This window comes from Sprattus sprattus (genome assembly GCF_963457725.1).
Source record: "Sprattus sprattus genome assembly, chromosome: 2".
In the NCBI taxonomy this organism is placed as follows: domain Eukaryota; kingdom Metazoa; phylum Chordata; class Actinopteri; order Clupeiformes; family Clupeidae; genus Sprattus; species Sprattus sprattus.
This window is the reverse complement of record NC_137921.1, coordinates 29,043,794-29,066,293: the sequence shown is the minus strand read 5'-3', so window position 1 is coordinate 29,066,293 and position 22,500 is coordinate 29,043,794. Positions and strand designations below refer to the sequence as shown.

At 48.1% G+C, this 22,500-nt stretch overlaps 1 protein-coding gene across 1 annotated transcript in view; it reads left to right on the top strand.

Moving 5' to 3' along the window:
• ptprfa (protein tyrosine phosphatase receptor type Fa) overlaps positions 1–22,500 on the top strand; it is a 228,601-nt gene that overhangs the window by 136,615 nt on the left and 69,486 nt on the right. The window contains 6 exon segments of the mRNA XM_080832228.1: positions 6,052–6,321; positions 9,195–9,776; positions 10,172–10,305; positions 10,633–10,777; positions 13,186–13,491; positions 18,672–18,865. Coding sequence (XP_080688354.1) covers positions 6,052–6,321; positions 9,195–9,776; positions 10,172–10,305; positions 10,633–10,777; positions 13,186–13,491; positions 18,672–18,865 — 1,631 coding nt within the window.

The window sequence follows — 22,500 nt, the reverse complement described above, 5'->3', positions numbered from 1 at the left end:
GGTTAGGAGTCCAATCAGAGTCAGGAAAGCCCCTCGGATGCCATAGAGTTTTTAGGGTTTTTGCATTTAAGCCTTTTTTGCGTACCATCAAGGAATGTGACACTCGTCCGCCTCAGATGCACACTGTCCTTATGACACTACCAGCATTACCACAGCGATAGAGCCATCTATCCCTCCGCTACACTGATGTCGAACAGGGGATCAGCAATATGCTTTTACGTTAATTCAGGGGTATTTTTCTCGAGGTCAAAGACCAAATATAGGAATGCTCTCTTGGTTTACGGGATCAGGTCTGTTTACACACGTGCTTCTTCCCGCCCTCCACTGCTTAGCCCATTTAATAGGGGGATGTGGTGTTATCCTGGTTAACAGTGAAAAGCCTTTTGAGTTTTCAAGTATTTAATCTGGCTAAAGCGGCTTTGATTGTTTATTTTGGACTCGGAAGCGTTCAAAGCTGGCTCCAGATTCAGTGCCGAGAACAATAGGAGAGGGAGAAGTCAGCTGAGAAGACGGTATGTTTTTAAATACCCTCGTATTACATTTTTATAATCCACCTCTCCTATCCTTAAATGCCTTGGCTTTGGAAACACTTTTCTGCTGGGGAGAGAGGGCCAGAAGGCCTTAAGCAGAAGCCCAGCGTTAACCGTTTGCCTTTTCTGTAGGAAGCCAACAGTAATTTAACATCTCGAGTCTAAACTCGTTCACTCGTTTATATACAGGCAATTGCTGAATCCGTCTAGCAGTCAGCTTGAATTCTCAATCAAATGTCTTTTTCCTGCTGAAACGATGCGTTGTTTTCGCCCACAGAGAGGTGCTGGCGTATGAAATGGGCAGTGAATGTGAATCTCGTCTTTGTCCCCTTCTCGCTGCCGTGTGTAGCCGTGCCCACTAGGCTAAGCTTCATGGATTTTTTTTCTTCTTTTCGCCACAATTGTCCCGTTTTATGTTTTTCCCACTGAGTATTTACTGAAGAGAAACAATGCCATTGTAATCCAGTAGTCATATACTTTCACTACATAGATATATATTCACCATATATGTAAGATCTCATTCTATTTTTTTTTTCAGCTCAGAGAGAGATACTGGTAAATGCTCTGAGAAGTGACAGGCTAGAAGTCAGATTGACTGCGACACATCGCATTTTTATAGCTACACATCCATGCGGTAGCATGTCTCGTATTCCTTCATGGCATGCATGTGGAATACCAGCAGTACGCTATATATCGCTCTGTTTGTCAACACCGCCTTTTTCCCCCTTGTTTGTGTGTTAATGGACACTCTTTTTCTTCTTGAAAAGAGTGGCATCTGTGTCACAGTTCCATGAACTTCTCATAAAACAGGCTACAATGTTGGTACTCATCCTGGAGAAAGGGGTTCGGCTGCAACGTTTCTGTTGTTGGTTTGTTTTTATTTGTCCCCGGGCTGTCAGAAGCAGGATTTAACGAGGACGGCTTTTTTTGTAGGGCGAAAGAATCACTGGCAGAACACTCCTCTTTTCCTCTCTGTGTTGTTCTGAGGAGGCTCTCATAGAATGCTATGGGGAGTCCGTAATTTAGATTTTTAATGATAGCATTTGGAAAACAATGCCGTCAGCTCTCAGTGACTCCGGGTAGCTTTTATCCTTGATTGTGTTTATTATTAATTACTAGGTTTTTAATAAATCAGAGTTTGTTCATAGTGTAAGTCTAGCATAAATCGCCCTAGCTAACCCAGATCAAAATCACAGCTGCAACAGACTGGTTAGTTGTATTTGCATTGGCAGCGAAAGAGGAAAACAAATTCCTTGGGGCCATTTTTTCTGCCCATTTAAGACATTTTATGAAGGGTTGTGCGCGGGGTGGGATGGGGTGGGGTGGGTTCATGTTGGCACTGGCATGCTGCTGTGATCATGGCCGATGTTGCTTGTGCACTGACGCTTGAGCTACTTGTACCGATGCATGACTTGCTTGAGGGTATATGTATGGGCAAAACTGATTGTCACCCTCCTTCTTCCACCACACTCCCCCTCCTGTCCCCAATAAACCCTTAACAGAACCCCGTTGCCTCAAACCCCCCCCCCCCCCCCCCCGCTCTCAGCCCCTTCCTTCTGGCATGCCAAAGAAGTCAGAAGTGTGTTTATGCCTTGCCTTTTCTAACTGTCAGCTTCACATGTGTGCTTCTAATACCATCTTTAAACAAAAAAACATAAAAAAGGCTCGTGTAAGAGCAGCGATTTTTACGAAAATCAACAGTGGCACTCCCACTGCTAGGGGGCTCAGTGTGTCCACAGCCCAGCGAGGTCTCGCTCTCACTGGGCGGCATCATCCAGCAAATAAACCTCCCCCCTACGAGTGCTGTCGTCAACTCTTAATCCAGAGATGACACACAACTACACACAGAAAAAAAAGAAAGAGAGTAAAGAAAAAAGAAAAACAAACGTGTTCATGATGTTGTGCCCATCTTCCATGTCCATTGGTAACATTCATCAGACGTTTTTCTGTATAGAGTGACTAACTCTGTCTTCTGCGGATTCCTCCTCCTCTGTCCAGCACGTTTGAGAAACAACCCTGTAGGCTCTCTCCGGATAGCGCCACTGTAAACGGGTCTGACCAAGTTCTGGCCCTGATTTGGTACTGTGCCTGGGTGGATCAGCGCTGGTTCTGGCCCTATTCTGGCACAGTTCCAGGGCGGATCGGCCCGGGTTCTTGCCCTAATTTGCAAGTTTCTTGGGTGGATCTGTGCTGGTCTTGGCCCTATTTTGGCACAGTTCCTGGGCGGATTGGTGCCGGTTCTTGCCCTAATTTGGCACAGTCCCAGCGCCAGACTCGTGCCGGACTTGTTCTGATGTTGGCAGCTATCTGGCTCGTCAAGCTAACACATCTGCTCAATGCTAACCCAGAGTCAGCCAATCATTGGCCTTGCTTTGAAAAGAACAATACATCTATCTCAGTGTTTATGTGGCTTGGGTCAAACTCCCTGGGGCTAGAAACAGTGGGCTAGAAACGGTGCATCAATTTGCAAACACACACACACACACACACACACACACACACACACACACAGGCACACACCAGCACATCCCACAAATAAAAGGCACACCTAAGCTATCCTGCATGCACTTACACAAACTCACACACCTACGCACACACACAAAATCACTAACCTACCCACACACACGCACACTTACACACACACATGTACGCATTGGGATGAAGACTGTAAAAGCAACACCAAAATGCACAAAACAAATCCTGTATATGCAGTATTGTGCATGTCCAGGCCTTTTATAAATATAATAAGTCAAGGTCATCAAAGTAATAAACTGTGCAATATCTCATGAATAAACTGCTGGGAAGAAAAAAACAAGAATTTGCAAGGATTGCAAAATTCAGTAGATTCATGGAGACATTACAAGGGAATGAAGCTCCAGCACAATGTCAGAGTAGGGCTAAATATCCCAGTCTAGTGATATTTTACATCCTATTTTTCTCTCCCCTCTTCCCACCCCCCCACTGGATGCAAATGGGGATTTATTTGCGATAAAGTCCCTTCGGTGTCTCCTGCCTGTCCCTTATCTAATGTACCTGGGTTTCGGTTGCTTCCAGGAGACAGAGGTGTGTGTGTGAGGGAGGGAGGGAGGGAGTGAGAGTTGTGTGGGTGAGGGAGGGAGGGAGGGAGAGAGACAGAGTTGTGTGGGTGAGGGAGAGAAAGTTGTGTGAGGGAGGGAGAGCTTGGCAATACCCCAGCCCTCGCTGTATTCAAGTCACATAAACACTGAGATATTTGTTCTCCCCAAAAAAAAGAAAAGTGATAATAACAATCCTTTTGCTCTCCTGCCTGTTCCCAAATCCAGTTTGGTGATGTAGCATCAGTGTAACTGTTGGCTAGCCTTGCCCCTAGGAAGAATGTTTATAGCCCTCCCTCTATCTAGTCGATATGCTAAGGCAGAAAATGCAGGTACTTTGGAAATCACAGTGATAGAGCCAGCTTTTTCAAAGATGGGATCTAAATGCTGTTTTGTTGGACTTTATCTTCAGACACACCCAAATTTCTGTAGCACCCTCCAAATTAGACTCATTCTCAGTATTCAGCTGAAACCCTTGCATTTTCTGCTCAAATACATGATAAAAGAGTTCTTATTTAAAGTACTCTCTCTATCTCTATCTCTCTCCCCCTCTCTCTTTCTCTCTCTCTCTTCCTCTCTTTCGCTACCTCTCTCTCTTCCTCTCTCTCTCTCTCTCTCTTCCTCTCTCTCTCTCTCTCTCTCTCTCTCTCTCTCTCTCTCTTGTGATGGTATCAGTCCGCTGCCTACCAGTGATGAAGCATCACAGCAGCAGTGTCTGCAAGGGAGTCATTTAGTGGTGGTTAAAATGAGAGCCTTGCAGCTCGCCTGAGTGTGTGTGTTTGAAGATCAACAGGGAAATGAAATGTGAGGCCTGGCTTTTTCCGCTGTGCACACACCACAACAGCAGCTCTCATCCGTTAGCCGACCACCAAAATGCAGTCAAGAAATACAATTTTCTAGCCTTGCATCCGATAACATAAAACTCCCATTTAGTTTTTTTTGCGTGCTACGAATAAGCCTGCTCTCCTCTTTCCTGGGCAACTTCCCTTCATCACCTCCCATTTGCGGGCCGGGCAGGCGGTCTCTGTGGGAACCGTGTGTAATCTACATATCTGTGCCGAGTGTTTATCCTCCTGAGAGACAATGGCCCTCTTGTCTGCCCATGGCACCTAGCCTACAGCCAGCCAAACCTTGTCTTCTCTGACTCTCCTCCTCATGAATATATCACACAGCGAATGTCTGTCTGTGGTTCGATTTCTGAAGGTTTAACAAATGTAAATAACCTTGCCTTAGCAGAGGGCGTTCAATAATTAAACCTGCTATATATCTGACCCAAAGCTGAGGTGCAAAGTAAGTGAAAATGTTTCAAGAGTCTCCGACTTAAATCCTCATTAAATTGCCTCTTACCATCTCGGCTCTGTAATAACCACAGAATCCACTCCGCAAAGACTCTGAAGTTGGCAGAAATCATGCACGCAGCCAATAACGAAATTCCATTTAGCACGCTCAGCCCTGGCAAATCCCAGATCAGCCCTGGCAAATCCCAGATATGCCATAAAACCTTGTATCTTGTACCAGGTTTTTCCGGCTAAGCATAATGTCCTAGTCGTCCATTTAGAGGCCCCCTTAAGAGAAAACTGCCCAGAAAGAGCGCAAGCTAAAAAGAAAGCTCTCAGAGGAGAATGTAAGCCCCTGATGGAAACTTTAATGATGGACATGTCCAGAGGCTTCAGCTTTAAGCTGAAATTATACTTTGTGACTCACGTTTCGTGACCACCCTCTTGGTGTAGGCGCGGGCTCTTCGGCTACGGCGGCCTTCTACAGTATGTATTTTTAATGCAAGGCAAGTGCCATTGCTTTAATACAAATGTAATATGGGGAGCCAAAAGCACTTCAGAGGATTTCTGATGGAGTGGGACAGCAATGAGAATAGGATTCTCCACCATGTATTCCTCTCAGGCAGGCCAAAGGAGTGAGGGAGGTAGGGAGGGAGTTTTACCCTGGAGGAGGGTCTGGCACAGAGCGCCTCGACTTCAGCCGTCCGCGTACATAGTAGAATACTTTATTCAAGCTGTAGGCCTCAGATTCTCTGCTTTTCAGTGCTGATATATTTCCGTAGGATTGGATAGAGGAGACTAGACATTCCAATTCCTAACGCCGCTAGGTTTTGCGTCGAAGCCCAAAATAGAAAATGTATTAGCCGCTGACGCACGCCGATTCTTCTCTACCCACTAAATCAAATTTCAGGCTTAAGGTGTTTGTTAGATTATAAGTGCCCTTAGTAACAAACGTTACCCCATTAAAGTAATACATTTCGTACACAGTGGGACGTTGCATATGTCCCTTCTGCTGCCTTCTGTTTAGTCGGCTTTGCGGTGCAAATGTGGTGTGGCACGGCCAAAGCCAGGCCTATCTGACCAGTAGAGCTAGGCTCAGATTCCTAGATAAGGGGTGTGTCGCTGTCCTGTGTCTTCCCCTTCTCGAGCCTTCTGTTCTCCTCCTCGCAGTGCGGCGCGTTCCGCCCCGCTTCTCCATCCCGCCCACCAACCACGAGGTGATGCCCGGCGGCAGCGTCAACCTCACCTGCGTGGCTGTGGGCGCCCCCATGCCCTTCGTCAAGTGGATGACGGGTGAGCTGGAGCTGACCAAGGAGGACGAGATGCCCGTCGGGCGCAACGTCCTGGAGCTCACCAACATCCGCCAGTCGGCCAACTACACCTGCGTGGCCATGTCCTCGCTGGGCATAATAGACACTACCGCACAGATCACCGTCAAAGGTAAGTCAACAATAATGTATAAAAACAGACGTAGGGTGAGGGAAACTGTACTTTCTGAATATTGTTATTTTTTTTTGTAATCCTTTTAAGTTGTGCAAATTGTCTACGTGGTAACTTTCTTCCTCACCATTAATATTTCTTGCTGATCAAGCCAGCTGTCAGAAGTTTGTGTTCTTATCGGCAATGAGAGATGGTAATAGTGAAAGGACGTCGGCCTCATTAATAATGGAGGCTGGGTATTTCCCGCACACCCCTGCCAGACAGTGCATGTAATTACTTCATCAATGTTTCATCAAAGTTGAATTCTGACTTGTAGCTCCGGCTTCTTCATGATGCTTAAGTGTGCGGGACGAGAATGATAGCAAAGTGCTCTTTCTGGAAAGAAATATCCTCTTTAAACACCCCCCATCCAAACCACCAACCCCCCCCCCCCCCCCCCCCCCCCCGCCCCCAAAAACTTCTCACTTCACTGCTAGAGGCCCCTCATGAGTACAGAAACACAACACAAATACTTAAAAATCTACTGTCGAAGAATTAATTTCCCGGATTGTTTATCATGTTAGTGTCTGGGACATTGAAGAGGATCCCCCTCAGACTTCCTCCTTCTCTTCCCACTCAGCAGGGTTGAATGGGTCATGAAATATGAAGAGAAAATGAACTCCCATCATTCTCGAAGGGGGTTGTTTATTCCTCACAGAGACTCCATGAATAACCCACGTCTGAATGCTTATCAGTCACAGTTATCTTTTATTAAGAATTCATTCACTGGAGCGTAGTTGTTTGTTGATGGGAGTTAGATCACGCAAGGATGAGTGAGAATTTTAATCAGATTTATTAGGGATAGGATTTGTGTGGAGTGGATATACATAGGCTGCTTGGATAGCGTATTGCTGTGGTATTAGTCAGAGAAAGACAGATGGTAGGGCCTCACCCACTGACTGAACCTTTCCGAGAACCCCCAAATGTTCTCTGCGATTGTGTATTTTTGCAAGTCTAATCATGGATTGTTTTGGTACACAATGCAGCTCAGACTGATTTATATATATTTTTTTTTACACACTTAAAGCACCAAGCTCCAAAAAATATATTTTATTTTGTATTCTGTGATGCGCACCACATTTTTAAGATCCCATATGTCAGAGCGTAATCTCCATATGGTGACAGGAAACCCCTGGTTTCTGTGGCGTGCCCCCTTGTGTCTTCTTGTCAGCGTTTCCATCTTATTTTTTTGTCCCCATGCATTCGTGTCTCACCCGGCGGCGTCCAATTGAAGTGTGTCGGCAGCCTGAACGCATACAACACCAAAGTCATTTAGAGTCATTTTCAACTGCCATTTTATTACAATACTCGCACTTTCCATTCGCCTGTGGAAATGGAAAAAACTGCGAGCGCGAGTCCATTACTGGCGAGCAAAGTAATGGTAATGGCAGTGTTTACAGTTCAGGAACTGCGTTAGAAAAGAATGTATCTGCGTTTGCTTCTTGTGCCAAGTGTGCCTCTCCGTTGCTCTGTGAGTCTCCCAGATATGTATTCTTTCTTCCACCCAATGCTGGGAATCACTTTGACTCAGAATATGCAAGCAATGTTTTTTGAGCAAGGCTGTCAGGTTGTACTGGCTGTGTGTCATGAACTTTAAAACATTCCATGACCCTTCTCTTGTCCTCGGTCAAAACACCAAATCTCTGGTGACTGACCAGAGAGTATGTGAAGTAACACACAGTGAACACACAGGGACCACAGGCTGTGTGTACATTATAACATGTTATAGTGAGGGCAGACTGTGTGTACATTATAACATGTTTTAGTAAGGGCAGACTATAGGTATGTAATGACATTTTCTGGTGAGGGCAGGCAATGGGTACATTATGTTTTTGTACTTGAACTAGTCATGTCGTTGGAAAGAGCAGCCATTGTGTTGGCAATGGCAGCTAAAGGACAGATTTAATCACAGATGGTGATGATAAAGAAATACAGCACGGTTCTTCTGACAGGTCACTGTATCTCGCTGTGCATCATGATTGTGATGCTGCTTGAGTAAACAGGAAATGCGGTTCAGGCATGGCAATACGGAAAGCCAGCTCTTTACTGCATCAGTAGTCCACGGCTATTCCTCAGAGTCGGGATACTCTCGTGAAGACCCTAACCCTAAAATAAATTAGTCCCTTTGAAGGCCCTCGCATTGTCTTCCTCCTCTGAGTATCCTTATCTTCACAGCCAATTTGATGAATGAGAAGCAAACAAAAAGCAATTCCAATTGAAACACCCCAACTCAATTGCACAATGCATTAAAACAAAAAATGGAGGTTATTATACTTGGCCAGTGATCCAGTGTCTGCCATGAAAGTGCACAGTGGGATGGCTGTTGGAAAATGAATTCCCCAGCATGAAGTTCTTCTTCATCGTTAGAAAAATGTCCACGTAGACTTGCGTGGAGCCGCGCTCTTAAGCTGCCTTTATGTCACGCAGGGAGAGAGACATTTTGCTTTGAGAGATAATGAACATGGCCTGTCAGGGCCCACCAGTGACAGGTGAGTCGCAGGAAGGGAGAAGCAGCCTCTAGAATAGTGATGGACTACGGGGAAAAATAGACTGTAGCTTCTTTTTCTCTTTTTTTCTATCTCTCTCGCTCGCTCTCTCTCTCTCCCTCCCCCCCCTCCTCTTTCTCTCTCTCTCTCTCTCTCTCGCTCTCCCCCTCCTCTCTCTCTCTCTCTCTCTCGCTCTCTCTCTCTGACTTTAAAAAGTTCTGCTTGTACAGAGAAAACCTTTCAACCTCCACCCAAATCAGGCATTCAGAAAAATAGATGAAAAATGAAATTGCCTACTTTGACATTGCGTCTTCTCATTCCCTGTACCTTCGTTCCACTGTAACGCAGCCCTACCAAAATCCCCGACGTCCCTGATCGTGACCGAGACCACGGCCACCAGCGTCACCCTGACGTGGGACTCGGGCAACCCGGAGCCCGTGTCCTTCTACGTCATCCAGTACCGGCCCAAGCAGTCCGACAACGGCTTCCAGGAGGTAGACGGCGTGGCGTCCACACGTTACAGCATCGGCGGCCTGAGCCCCTACTCGGAGTACGAGTTCCGCGTGATGGCGGTCAACAACATCGGTCGCGGCCCGCCCAGCGGCCCGGTGGACACGCGCACCAGCGAGCAGGCGCCGTCCTCCCCGCCGCTGCACGTGCAGGCGCGCATGCTCAGCCCCAGCACCATGCTGGTGCAGTGGAAGCCTCCGGAGGAACCGAACGGCCAGATCCGCGGCTACCGTGTCTACTACACGGAGAACCTGCAGGCGCCGCTCAGCACCTGGCAGAAGCACAACACCGACTACTCGGAGCTGACCACCATCTCCAGCCTCACGCCCGACATCACCTACAGCCTGCGCGTGCTCGGCTTCACCTCCGTTGGGGACGGGCCGCCCTCGGACGTGCTGCAGGTCAAGACCCAGCAAGGAGGTGAGTCTGGACAAACGCACACACACACACACACACACACACACACACACACACACACACACACACACACACACACACACACACACACACACACACATACACACAGCCAGTGGGAAGGCCTGGACAACTACAGCATTCGGATTGCTTTCTCATAACTGAATTCACATTCATCCATCTCAATTTATATTAAATATAGTTATTATATCTTAATGATTCATGAATTTGTATGAATTATTGTTATGACATTACTTTTTGCATATTTTCATGCCATCATCTGTCTGCATTTGTTATAAATTGCTAATTGATATTCAGGATGCTTTGTTACAATTTAGGCTATTTGGAAATGGTAAAAACATAACAGAATATTTATATCTGGGTCTGCCTTGTCTCCTCAGTGCCTGCCCAGCCTGCAGGCTTCGAGGCGGAGGCAGAGCTGGACACCCGCATCATGTTGACCTGGCTCTGGCCTGTGCAAGACCAGATCATCAAGTACGAGCTCGACTACTGGGAGGCCGACTCAGGAAGCAAGGTACATAAGAGCTCTGTGTCTGACCCCGCAACTGCCCAATGTAAAATGCATTATCTCATGTCAGAAGCAGAGCGAGATACATATAGAAAGAGAGCATGTGTGTGTTTTTTTTAGGTGTGCAATAATATTTATTAAGAATAACTCTTAATATACTATTAGTTGTTTCATATTTCTGTTGATTTCTGTGTTGTTTTGCTGTTGATGCCCTCAATGCTGTGTTGCTTCTAATTTGTCATTATTTGTTGTGATATTATTATGTGTTATTGCTTGCATTCATGTCAGTATAGCATTCTATTGAGCATTCTTCAACGGGGTTCTCCTTCCCAGCAACACGTGACCTTCGACCCTGCTGGCTCCTACGCAGTGGAGGGTCTGAAGCCAGACACCATGTACAAGTTCTCCCTGGCAGCACGCTCCGAGATGGGCCTGGGCGTCTACACACAGCCCATAACGGCTCGCACCGCCCAATCAAGTAAGTTCCAAACGCAGGGCTGAACACTGCTGACCTCGACTCACCCGCTTGCCTTAATAGGAGAGTCTTGTCTCTCACACAGCCTCTTTCCATCTAAAACCTTAAGAGAGACTTTTCCAACACCCAGAAAATGGTAGGTTTGGGTGAACATTCCTTTTAAATTTAGTTGATAATTTAACTACATACAGTATATATATATTTTTTTTTTTCTGTGTACTTTGCTTTCCCCGTGATCTATTGCGTTGGTCGCAGCGGCTTCTGATTTTCAAGATCAAAGCCGCAAAATGAGAGCCGGAGCAGGAGCAGGAGCAGGAGTGACGGCCGTGTGGCTGAAACTACCATCCCAGACACTTAAACCCTGCTCGTGATTCAGAGCCTTCTGACAAGACCGCTGTCTGCCCACGGTTTTTGTAATGACCCAACATTATTTCTCTAGGGGCTTCCAAATTCGGCAGGGCCGCCTGACGTAAATGGCCCCCGTCTTAATCTCTCTTCTCTCTTCTCCTCCCCTCTCCCACAGCCCCTGCCCAAAGCCTCTGTCGCTCACCGGCAGATATAGAGTTCAACCTGAAATATTTATGATATCTCCCAAAAGAAAGCCGGGCTTATTCAAAGCTATTTGTTATAGTTGTCAGCCATGAAAGGCTCGGTTAGCTACTAAGGACCTGGTTCCCATAGGAACGGTGGCCCCTAAAATCCGCTGGCTTCCTTATCTGCTGGCCAACTGACAGTTTGTGCATCTCAGGAGAGACGCCAGGCTGTCACAGAGTCCAGTGAAACTCCCTCCCTCTCCTTGTCCCTTTCTCTTTCCCTCTCCTCGCCCTTCTTTTTCCCTCCCATTCACTCACTCTCTCTCTCTTGTGTGTCTATCTTCCCTTTCTCTCTCTCTCTCTGCCTCTGTCTCCCTCTCTCACTCTTTTTCTCCATTTTTATTTTCTCTCTCTCTCTCTCTGTCTCACCATAACTTCCCCCTTGTGATTTAATCTTTAACTCTTCAATATCTTCCTTCCTTTTCAACTTGGTCCTTTTTTCCCCCCAGTCGTTCTTTTCTGTCTCTATCACTTATCCTCTCTCTTATCTCTCGTAATGTTTTCCTCACTTTATCTGCCCTTCTAAAGATGTTTTCTCTCATTCCCATTCGCACTTTCTCTCGTTTGCATTTGTTTTTCCTTTCTTTTCCCTCTCCATCTCCTCTCGTTACTCTCTCTCTCCGTCTTCCTCCTTTTCAAACGTATCGGTTGCAATCGGTTACACACATAAAGACCGCTCCCGAGGATCATTTCCCATTCCGACACCTTGAAGAAAAGCCCCATAGAAATACTTGTCAGCTACACTTTTTTTTCTTTTTCATGCCTCTTCCATCTGGGTTTAAAAAATATAAATCTGGTTATTGCCTCTTTTAACCCCTGAAGGCGGTTAGTCAGATAGATGTCTTTCAGGCGAAATGGGAAAAGTTGCCTCATTCTGCTCTGATCATGAAAATCACAGGTGTGTTTTAGCTGTAGGTGTTGTAGAACCCCTCATCATGCCGATCAAACCTTCCACCTACTCCCAGTAACCCTCTAGTTTGCATGCTTGACCATTTTATTTCACAGTTGTGTTATTCTCATGAAATCTGTTGTCTGCACTTCATGTTACACAGCCCTCTATATTACACGCCATTTGGTATTAGATATAGTGTAGCACATTAAGTAACAAAGAGTTAAAGCACACTTACACATTGTAAGTACGTACTTTCTAATTTATACATACTTAGTAGTGCTTGTGGTAGAGTATAGTCACTAGTAGGACTGTAATTTAACATGGGCTGTGTAATAAAAAAAAATTCAGTTTATTTTATGTTTTTGCTCTGGACTGGAACGAACACACGCCTTAGATATATTAGGTATGTTTCTTGTTTCAAATGAATGTGTTAGATATCAAGCGCACGGCCATATTGGGCCCTCCCCACCGTGCTCTCTGCCCTCTGGTAACTGCGAAACAAACATTTCATTTTATTCCACTGCTCTTTCCCTCTCCTACTTGGGCATCCCCACTTATCAGTAGGGATTACAGTGGAATATAGAGCGCGTGACCTCCCTTACATACTCAAGCTGGATTAATGGCTCCATGCTGACCTTTATCACTTTCTCATATTGTTTTTATTCCCTCCTACCGGCCGGAGCGGAGTGGGTGTTGAAAACTCCATTCGACTCGTATTCAATGAGGTGTTTGTCCCTGGTCTTTTACCATGGGAGCCTCCCTCTAAACACTTTAGGCTTTAATCACGCTAAATTACTTTTAGTGGTAAGACCGGCTGTGTGTGTGTTTCTCCTAGTTCAGAGTGTATGTTGCCCCCCCCCCCCCCCCACCCCCATGTCTCCCATCTTGCTTGACGCCCCTCCATCCATCCTCCCCCCTCCCCCCAGCTCCATCGGCCCCCCCTCAGGAGGTACACCTGCTCAGCCTCACCTCCACCAGCATCAAGGTGAGTTGGGCGGCGCCGCCAGCCGCCAGTCGCCACGGCAACATCGTGCGTTACTCGCTGGCCTACCAGGCAGCGGCCGGGGAGGACATGGAGCGCCACGAGGTTCCCGACATCCCCGCCGACGCCTCCAGCCACGTGCTCGACGGCCTGGAGAAGTGGACCGAGTACCAGGTGTGGGTGAGGGCCCACACGGACGTGGGGCCTGGCCCAGAGAGCCCAGGCACACGGATCAAAACCAAAGAGGACGGTACGGCCCTCGCTCTCTCTCCCTCACTGCATACCTCTGATCAGAATTGTCAAATTCACTTTGGCTCTCTGAAGACTCCTTTCTGCCTAGCTGCTTCCTCTTCCTCTTCCACTTCCTCCTTCTTCTTCTTCTTCTTCTGCACTGCTACTGCTGCTGCTTCCTCGGCTGAAAGTACTAACTCACTCCGAAGGCTGGCCCCTGTTGTTCCTCGCGCTTAACAGCTTGAGTGCTCTCCTCCCACTCTCCCTCCTCTTTCTCTCTCTCTCTCTCTACAACACCCATTCTGGCTCTGCGTGCCTCTCCGCCGTCTTCCTACTTGCCCGCCCTGGACAGGCAGATGCTGTGGTCTTCCTGTCACGACCTCAGTGCATGTTGGGCCACTGGAGGACCTGTGGTGCTTCTCTTGACAGCCCCACGCCTCATTGGCCTGACAACCGAACCGGCGATTACAGGAGGCTCAGCCTCCACTGAGGCAGGCCAGAAGATGTCAGACCTTTGCCAGCCAGCCCTGTAACAAGAAGAAGTATTCATCCACTTGGGTTTCTCCTGCCATGCTAAGAACATAACCCTATGGAGAATGGACTGCGGGTCCTGAAATAAGGAAGAAGATGGACGTGTGGTGAATTGTCAGCGTTTGAGTTCCTCTGTGGCACTGTGCGTTGGGCGATGACTTCTCGCCGCGACTCCAGCCTAGACTGTCATCTTGCACCACCTATCTCCAATACGAGCCTGTGTGTGTGAGCCTCTCTCAACACCTATCTCCAATACGAGCCTGTCTGTCTGTGTGAGCCTCTCTCACCACCTATCTCCAATACAAGCCTGTCTGTGTGAGCCTCTCTCACCAGGGCCGTTATGGTTAGCGTACGCAACCTGCGGTCGGTCAGTAGCCCTCACCACAGGAGTGGACATCCTGCCGTCTGTTTTCTGCTGAGCAGCTCTGCTTCTTGGAAAGCTGTCGGTGTTGATGGACAGGTTGAGCTTGTGTTTGGGTTCCAGTCGTCTCTGGCTTGATCCGACGCGAGACTGGCATGGGTGGTGGCAGCAGCAGGCTGCTCTTTTACTTTTCTCTTTCTTTTGCTTTTGCTCTGTCTCTCTATCTCTCTATCTCTACCCCTCCTCCCCCTTTGTTTCTTTCTTTTGCATTTTTCTCTTTCAACGTTTTTTGTCTGTCGGTTTCTCTCTCTCTCTCGCTCTCTGTCTCACCCTGCGAGGCCTTGAGGCATTTGACAGTCCCTTTCTCACAAGGGATGAGCAGTCTTTGCTTTAGCTGAATACTTAGCTGTATCCCTTCTCTCTCACACAGACTCTCGCTCTCTCTCCACCTCTCCCTCTCTCTTAGTCTGTCTCTCTCACTGTTTCTCACCCTTTCTCTCTCTTTCTCTCCGTCTTTCACACCCTCTCTCTCTCTCTCTCTCTCACTCTCATTACCCCCCTCTCTCTGCCTCCCACTCTGAAGACCAGACGGCTTGACCATCAGTCCTCCTCCCATCGCCTGTCCTGCTGTTCTACCGCCTTAGAGTCTCATTGTGCTCCAGCATCCATAGCTCTGATAATCACACACACAACACACACACACACACACACACACACACACACACACACACACACACACACACACACTCACACACTCACACTCTCACACACTCAAACACTCACACTCTCACTGACACTCACACTCACACTCACACTTACACTCACACACACTCACACACACACACACACGCGCAAACACCCTCTGCATCGCTTCAGCTTGGCGCCCTGTTTGACATTGAGCCTGCTCCACTTCAGACACTCACTTGCAAAGGCGCAAACTGATGGAGGAGTTTATAGTCAGACACGTAGCTCCTCTACCCCCTGCCGCCAACAACACACAGTACGCAGACCATAAACCACACACACACACGCACAAACACCCCCTGCCGCCAACATCACACAGTACGCAGACCTAGGGCTGGGCGATATGGAAAAAAACATATATCACGATATGGATTATTTTATATCACGATAGCGATATATATCACGATAATGATATAATAATGGACAAAATGTAGCGGGAGCATTAATCCACTACTAAAATGATGTGTATAGAGTGAGTGTAACTAAGATCTCACTCCCCTGTAATATTGACTAATATTAAATATAATGAAGAGATAAAAGCCATTCAGTATTAAATAAGACATGTACTAATATTAATTATTATAAATAGATACATTCAATGAACCTACTCTAAATATTTGCTTTAATAACTATTTTCATACCCATTCAATATCAGTGGCCTAATGCCCAATCACTCTCTCGTTCACGCTTGCTATAAATATACAATCAATAAACAACTTAACTAATGCAATAACAATATGGCAATACAATCCCGATGTATTTTACAGTTCTTTGTGTTCCGAATAGATGTATGAGTTCAGAGTTCAAAAGTCGATGGTCACAGCTCAGAATACGTACGATGACGTATTTGTCAATCCACAGAGTGCTGTGCCGCTCCGGCAAGCGGCTGTGCTGGCGGTGTGTGTGAGCGATACGAATGTTTGTATAATGCCGTTCAGTTCGGGAAGGAGCTCCTTGTTATGTATGTGTGTGTAATGTCAGGATAATAACTCAATAAAACTGGAACCCAGTACCCCGATGGTCCAGAGAGATGGGTCAAACTGAGTTGTCCGTGGATGGCAGGGCAAAGAGCGTCAATCAGAAGGTAGAGTAGACCCAGGGCTAGCTGCTAACCGTCTGTCCATTACCAGGGAAACCAGCGACACACCGTTGAATCTCAACTAGCAGCGATAGCTAAACGTTGCTAGCAGCCACTGAAGCTGCCAGCTGACTGTATAATGAAAAAAAGTTTATCACGATAGAAACGATAGAGGAGAAAGGTCACGATAGACACGTTTCTATCGTCCTCACGATATATATCGTCATATCGCCCAGCCCTACGCAGACCATAAACCACACAGCCAATAACCTCACCTATTCTATTACCCACAAGGCACGTGTACGGGACCCAGATCCTAGAATGGTGATATTTAACGTTAATTTGTTTTAATGTATCCAGTAAGGGAAGGCTATTTGTCACCCATTATTGAAATGAAAATTTAGCGTTTAGCTGAGCGTGGATATTTCCTTGGTGTGTGTGTGTGTGTGTGTGTGGGGAGGGGAGAGGTACTTGAGCCAGGAGCGACACAGTGGTTTGCACCTGGCCGTGGATAGATTACCTCTGCCCTTACAAGTCCTACATCAAACTGGAGTGAATTGACTGGGTGCAGATACTCCCATTTTCTCCTTGGATCTTTATCAAATTACCCCTAAATCACCTTCCCCACCGCCACCCCCGACCTGACAAGAGGATGATGTGCACTTGATTGCCTTCACACCGGGGATGGTGGGAAAAGTGCATTAGCAACTTCAGCCAGAGTGGCTTTGAGCGGAGAGGGAATGGTGTGGGGCGGTGTGTAAGGTGTAGTCCACGATGGAGAACCGGAGCAGAACCCACTCCATCTTCGCACTGCCGTTTCCATGGAGACGCCGGGGGAGAGATGGGAGGGGTGAGGCGGGATTTCAGGATTTCAAGGACCACTGAGGGGACAGTGGAAGCGTGTGTGTGTGTGTGGACGAGCTGTGCATCAAAGCCGTGATATGGTACGAGGTGACTGTGTGTGTGTGTGTGTGTGTGTGTGTGTGTGTGTGTGTGTGTGTGTGTGTGTGTGTGTGTGTGTGTGTGTGTGTGTGTGTGTGTGTGTGTGTGTGTGTGTGTGTGTGTGTGTGTGTGTGTGTGTGTGTCTGAGGAAAGCAAATTGTGCTGAATGAGGGGGCTGCTTCGCACACATAAATGAAATGTAGCCTGTTAGCCAGCCACACAGCCCACACCTTGAGGCTTCTATACCGATGAAGTGCACTGTATGGAGGGTGCAAGAAGTGCCGTCCTGCTCTCCACACCTTGCCTTTTGAAGCGCCGATAGGCAGGCTTCTATACCGATGAAGGGCACTGTTTGGAGAGGGCAAGAAGAGCCATCCTGCTCTCCGCTTGTGCCTCTGTACCACACATCTGCCCTCTCTTTTCTGCCTGGTCTTTGTGCTTATCCGTCCTCACCGGAGCACTATTGACTACCTCTGCCTCTGAAGGTCAAGGCTGAGATCCAGAGGCTTGCTGATTTATATGGCTAAAGGATTCCACTTAACAAAGCCACCGCAGCCTACTGCCCAGGTTTTCCACTCTATAGGTGATCTCCCCCTGTATGCATTCATTTATCACACACACACACACACACACACACACACACACATACACACCTTCTCCCCCTCCCTCACGCCTGTGCATCAGTCTGTTAATGATTCAGCTTTTTAACCTCGTTAGTGTTATTCTTTCTCCTGTGCTCTCCCTCTCTCTCTCACTCTCTCTCTCTCCCTCACTCTCTCCTTCCCTCTCTTAGTCTCCTCTGTTCCAATTGACCGTCATTAACATCTATGCAACGCCCGTGCCTTCTCTTTATTGATATCAAATTTGTATTCATCTGAATGTCTCACCCCCTCCCCCCACCACCACCTCCAGGGAGCTGATCAAGCAGGCACTGGCGGCACTCATAACCCCCCCCCACCACCCGCCCGCCCCCCTCCCTCTGTACCAACAGCGACGTGCTAACACACGAGGTGAATGGGGGCCGCTCGAGTCTGCTCCCAGAGCCCCAGCACAGTCGTCCTGTGAATCTTAATGTTATTTATTCTCCCAGCGCGCCCCTGCCCAACCTTTACATGACCTTTACGCCCTTATGGATTGCTTTTGGAAGGAGCGGGGCGCCAGCAGTAGTACTAGCTTGGGGAGAGGAAGTGGGAGAAGAGTGCTCCCTGACACTCGCTGAGCCCCCCTGTCTCTTCTCAAACGCGCCGAGTGCCGAGCCTGTGCTGTGTCATTCTAGGAGTAGGCTTGTCTCCCCGGGTTTGCGCCAGTGTTTGTCAGTGTGTGTGTGTGTGTGTGTCTGTCTGTGTCTGTGTGTGTGTGTGTGTGTGTGTGTGTGTGTGTGTGTGTGTGTGTGTGTGTGTGTGTGTGTGTTTAAGAGAATGAGAGTGTGTTTTGGTGTGTTAGAGAGAGCAAGGGTGTGTGTGTGTGTTATGTGGTTCGGGAATGTGTGTGTGTGAGTCTGTGATGTGTGTATTCTAACTGTGCTACCTGCTCTCGTCCACAGTGCCAGGCGCTCCCCCGCGGCGGGTAGAGGCGGAGGCGGTGAACTCGACGGCGCTGCGGGTGACGTGGAAGCCTCCGCTCGCCACCAAGCAGCACGGTCAGATCCGCGGCTACCAGGTGGTGTACTCGCGGCTGGAGAACGGGGAGCCGCGCGGACAGCCTGTCATCCTGGACGTCGCCCTGCCCGAGGCCCAGGTACTGCCTCCATGTCTGTCCCCTGTGCCCCCCCTGTGACGGCTCCGTGGGGCTCCGTGGGGCCAAATAAAGGCCTGTTTAGCACACGTGGAGAGGTCGGGGTGATCTGACAGTGTGATTTAACCTTTATGTCACTAAGCTGTGCTCAGCCCTCCAGGGACGCAGGCAAGGATGTGCAGGAGATTAAGGGCATGGTTTAGTTTGCAGAAGCATTATTAGGGGGTGTAGCGTTTGTGTGATAGTAATAACCTTGTTGTGTTGTGTGCAGTGGTGTGTTGTGTTGTGTTGTGTGCAGTTGTGTGATGTGTTGTGTTGTGTGCAGTGTTGTGTTATGTGCAGTGTTGTGTTGTGTGCAGTGTTGTGTTGTGTGCAGTGTTGTGTTGTGATGTGATGTGATGTGTTGTGTGCAGTGTTGTGTTGTGTGCAGTGTTGTGTTGTGATGTGATGTGATGTGTTGTGTGCAGTGTTGTGTTGTGTGCAGTGTTGTGTTGTGGGTGGGCCTGTTGTCTGTTCACGGAGAAAATGGCATCTTTTGCTGCCTTGTTATGTTCCTCCCAAGGGGAAACGCTAGTTCATTTCATTTATTTCCAAATAACAGAACTGTCACGCGAGGAGGGGATAGAAATATAATAAGAAGAGAAAAAGGTAATATTAATCCTAGTTAGCAATGGGCACGCCGACGCACAGAAACCATCTCCCGAGCGCAGAAGCGAGGCGACCGAGGCAGGAGGAGAGATTTTTGGTGTCAGGCGGGAGATTGTTATCCCAGAATTAGCTTGCAGAAGCATGCCAGTTCTCTCAGGCCCTCCTCCAAGTACCGGAGCTTATCAGAGCCACACCGTGCCTATCTCCTGGGGAGGGGGGGGGGGGGGGCAGAAAGGAGGAGGAAAATCAAGGGGCTGACATAACAAATGAAGGTATGATTAGATGCACCGCTGTGGCAGACCTTTCAACAGTAGCTGTGCTACGTATCCAGCACACCGCAAACAGGCTGGCAAAGGAAAATAAAGGCAGAGAAAGACGTGATGAGTCGGCGGGGATGAGAGATTCACCCTCTTGATGTTGCCCCGTGTGCCCAGGTGTTTATCTGTCGTTAAAAAGAAAATACCTGCACCGTCGATAAGGCTAAAGAGCCTCGTCCGGCTGTAAAAAAAAACATGGCGCCACCAGGGGTGCTTCTCTGTCGATCTCATCAGAGAGAGGTGCTACACTTTCGTCGTCGTTCAACTGAATGTTTCGTCAAGGTCACCTTTGAAGATAGTACTCTTTGGGTTGTGTGGTCTATTCTTCCTTCCCGAATCCAAGGTCATTTGACGTACGTGAAACGCCTTTTAAACTTGCTTCAGATGGTGTTGTTTTTGTATGTCTTGCGTTTGGTGGCCTGCTGATAAACGTCTCACCTCCGGCTCTCCTAGCCAGCCACATTCCAGTTTTATCTGCTCAGGAGTGCAATCTCCAGTCAAGCTGCTGTATCTCCAAACAATTCTCGCTCTCACACACACACACACACACACACACACGCACACTATTGCACACACATACAGTACATACAATCTCTCTCTCTCTCTCTTACTCACTCACACACACACACACACACACACACACACACACACACACTTACACACACCCTCTCATTCACACACAGCTCAAGGGTGTCTCGTCATTTAGCACACCTATCTGTGTGCCTTGGCTGGAATGAGTTTACATTCCCCCTGCAGCGTGCGTGAGTGAGCGTGTGTGTGTGTGTGTGTGTGTGTGTGTGTGTGTGTGTGTGTGTGTGTGTGTGTGTGTGTGTGTGTGTGTGTGTGTGTGTGTGTGTGAGTGTGTGAGAGTGAGTGAGTGGCCCCAGCGTGACTGCACACGTCAGCACAGACAAGACGAGGTCCCCGCTCCTGTACGGACTTGAGCCTCCGCAACTGTGTGGTCCCGTGCACCGCCACTGACCTACAGCACAGATTGATTGCTCTTCCCGCAGACAGACATTCGCTGTTGTTTTGTTTTTTTTCTCCCTTGACTCCTGTCTTTCTTCTCTTTTTTTCTACCTTTTTTTTCTTTTTTCCCTTTTCTTCTTGTTTTTCTCTCATCTGAAATGTTTCTCAATGTCTGTTGCCAAGCCAGCTAGTATTGCTTTCTATGCCTTTCTTTTTCCTTTCCACTCACCGCATTACGATCAATACGGAGTCGGCGGTTTTGAAAAGGCCACCTCGACTATAGACCAAATGGATCAGATTTATTTATTTATTTTTTCCTCCTTTACCCACACTTCTCACGTGGGGAGAGAGAGGGGATGGCAGTGATGAAGAGGAGGGATGGCAGGGATGAAGAGGAAGTCTCTTCGGAGACTGAGAGGCCTCTGAGACTCGTGCCGGGCTGATCTGAGCGTGTCCCTCCTACACGCCTTCTGTGCGTGAGGCAGTTCCTCCTGATGGATCACGTTCTCGCTGCGCCTGGTGCTGCATCATTTTAAATGGGCTCTATTCCACCTCCCACCCACCCCCACCCCTCGTCCACATGGCTGCTCGATACGAAGGGCTCTTCGTTTTATGTGCGTGGTGCGGCGTAGCCTGCCGTCGAGCCCAAACTTTATTTTTTTTACGGCGTCCGTGTCCTTGTCTGACACATGAGAAAGTGTGTGTTCTCACACGCTGCCTCTGATGGAGTCCTGTTTGGGACAAAATCTGTTTCAAAGTGGCCCTCGTTTTTTCCCCTTCCCTCTCACAAGCAAGGGCACAAGAAGTGACAGAGGGTGATGTGTCATAAAAGAGGAGCACTGAATATCTAGGCGCCAGGTCAGTGGTGACGGCCTTTTGTATCAGCCAGCCAGGGATGTAGTAAACCTCCAGACATCCTTTTAATGTCGGCTGCATTCCTGTTATAATGACACATGTGGCTTTCTGGTCACCCTAATTACAAACGCTTTAATGACAAAGACCTAAATAAAATCATATTAAACCATCAGCTGTGGTGGTTCCAAACACACACACACACACCCCCCCCCCCCCCCCCCACACACACACACACACACACACACACACACACCACAGGAACATAAACCCTTAATTACTCGCTAACTCCCTCTCTCCGCTTTATTGGCTCTTTTATTATTTGTGTTTACACCTGAGTTAGTCCCTTACTCCCACCCTCCCTCTTTCTCTCTCTGCACACACACACCAGTCTCATCTCACAAACACACACACACCTGAGTTAGTTCCTCACTCCCACCCTCCCTCTTTCTCTCCCTTTCTGTATCTTTCTATCTCTTTTACAGGCTCTCTCTCTACTCTTCCTGTTGCTCTCTCTGTCCCTCTCTTTCCCTCTCTCTCTCTGTTCTTTTCGGTCAAACTCACTCTGCCTCTGTCTCTCATTTCTGCCTTTGTCTCTCTCTCTCTCTCTCTCTGTCTCTGTATTGGCTCTCTTCCTCCCTCTCTCTTTTTAAGCAGAGTGAATTTATAGCCATGCTTGTTTTTGGATGGGGGGAGGAGAGGGGAGGGCACTCGTGGTGGAGGTAGCTGTGGTGTACGGTGGGGGGGGGGCACTCGTGGTGGAGGTAGCTGTGGTGCACGGTGGGGGGGGGGCACTCGTGGTGGAGGTAGCTGTGGTGTACGGTGGTGGGGGGCACTCGTGGTGGAGGTAGC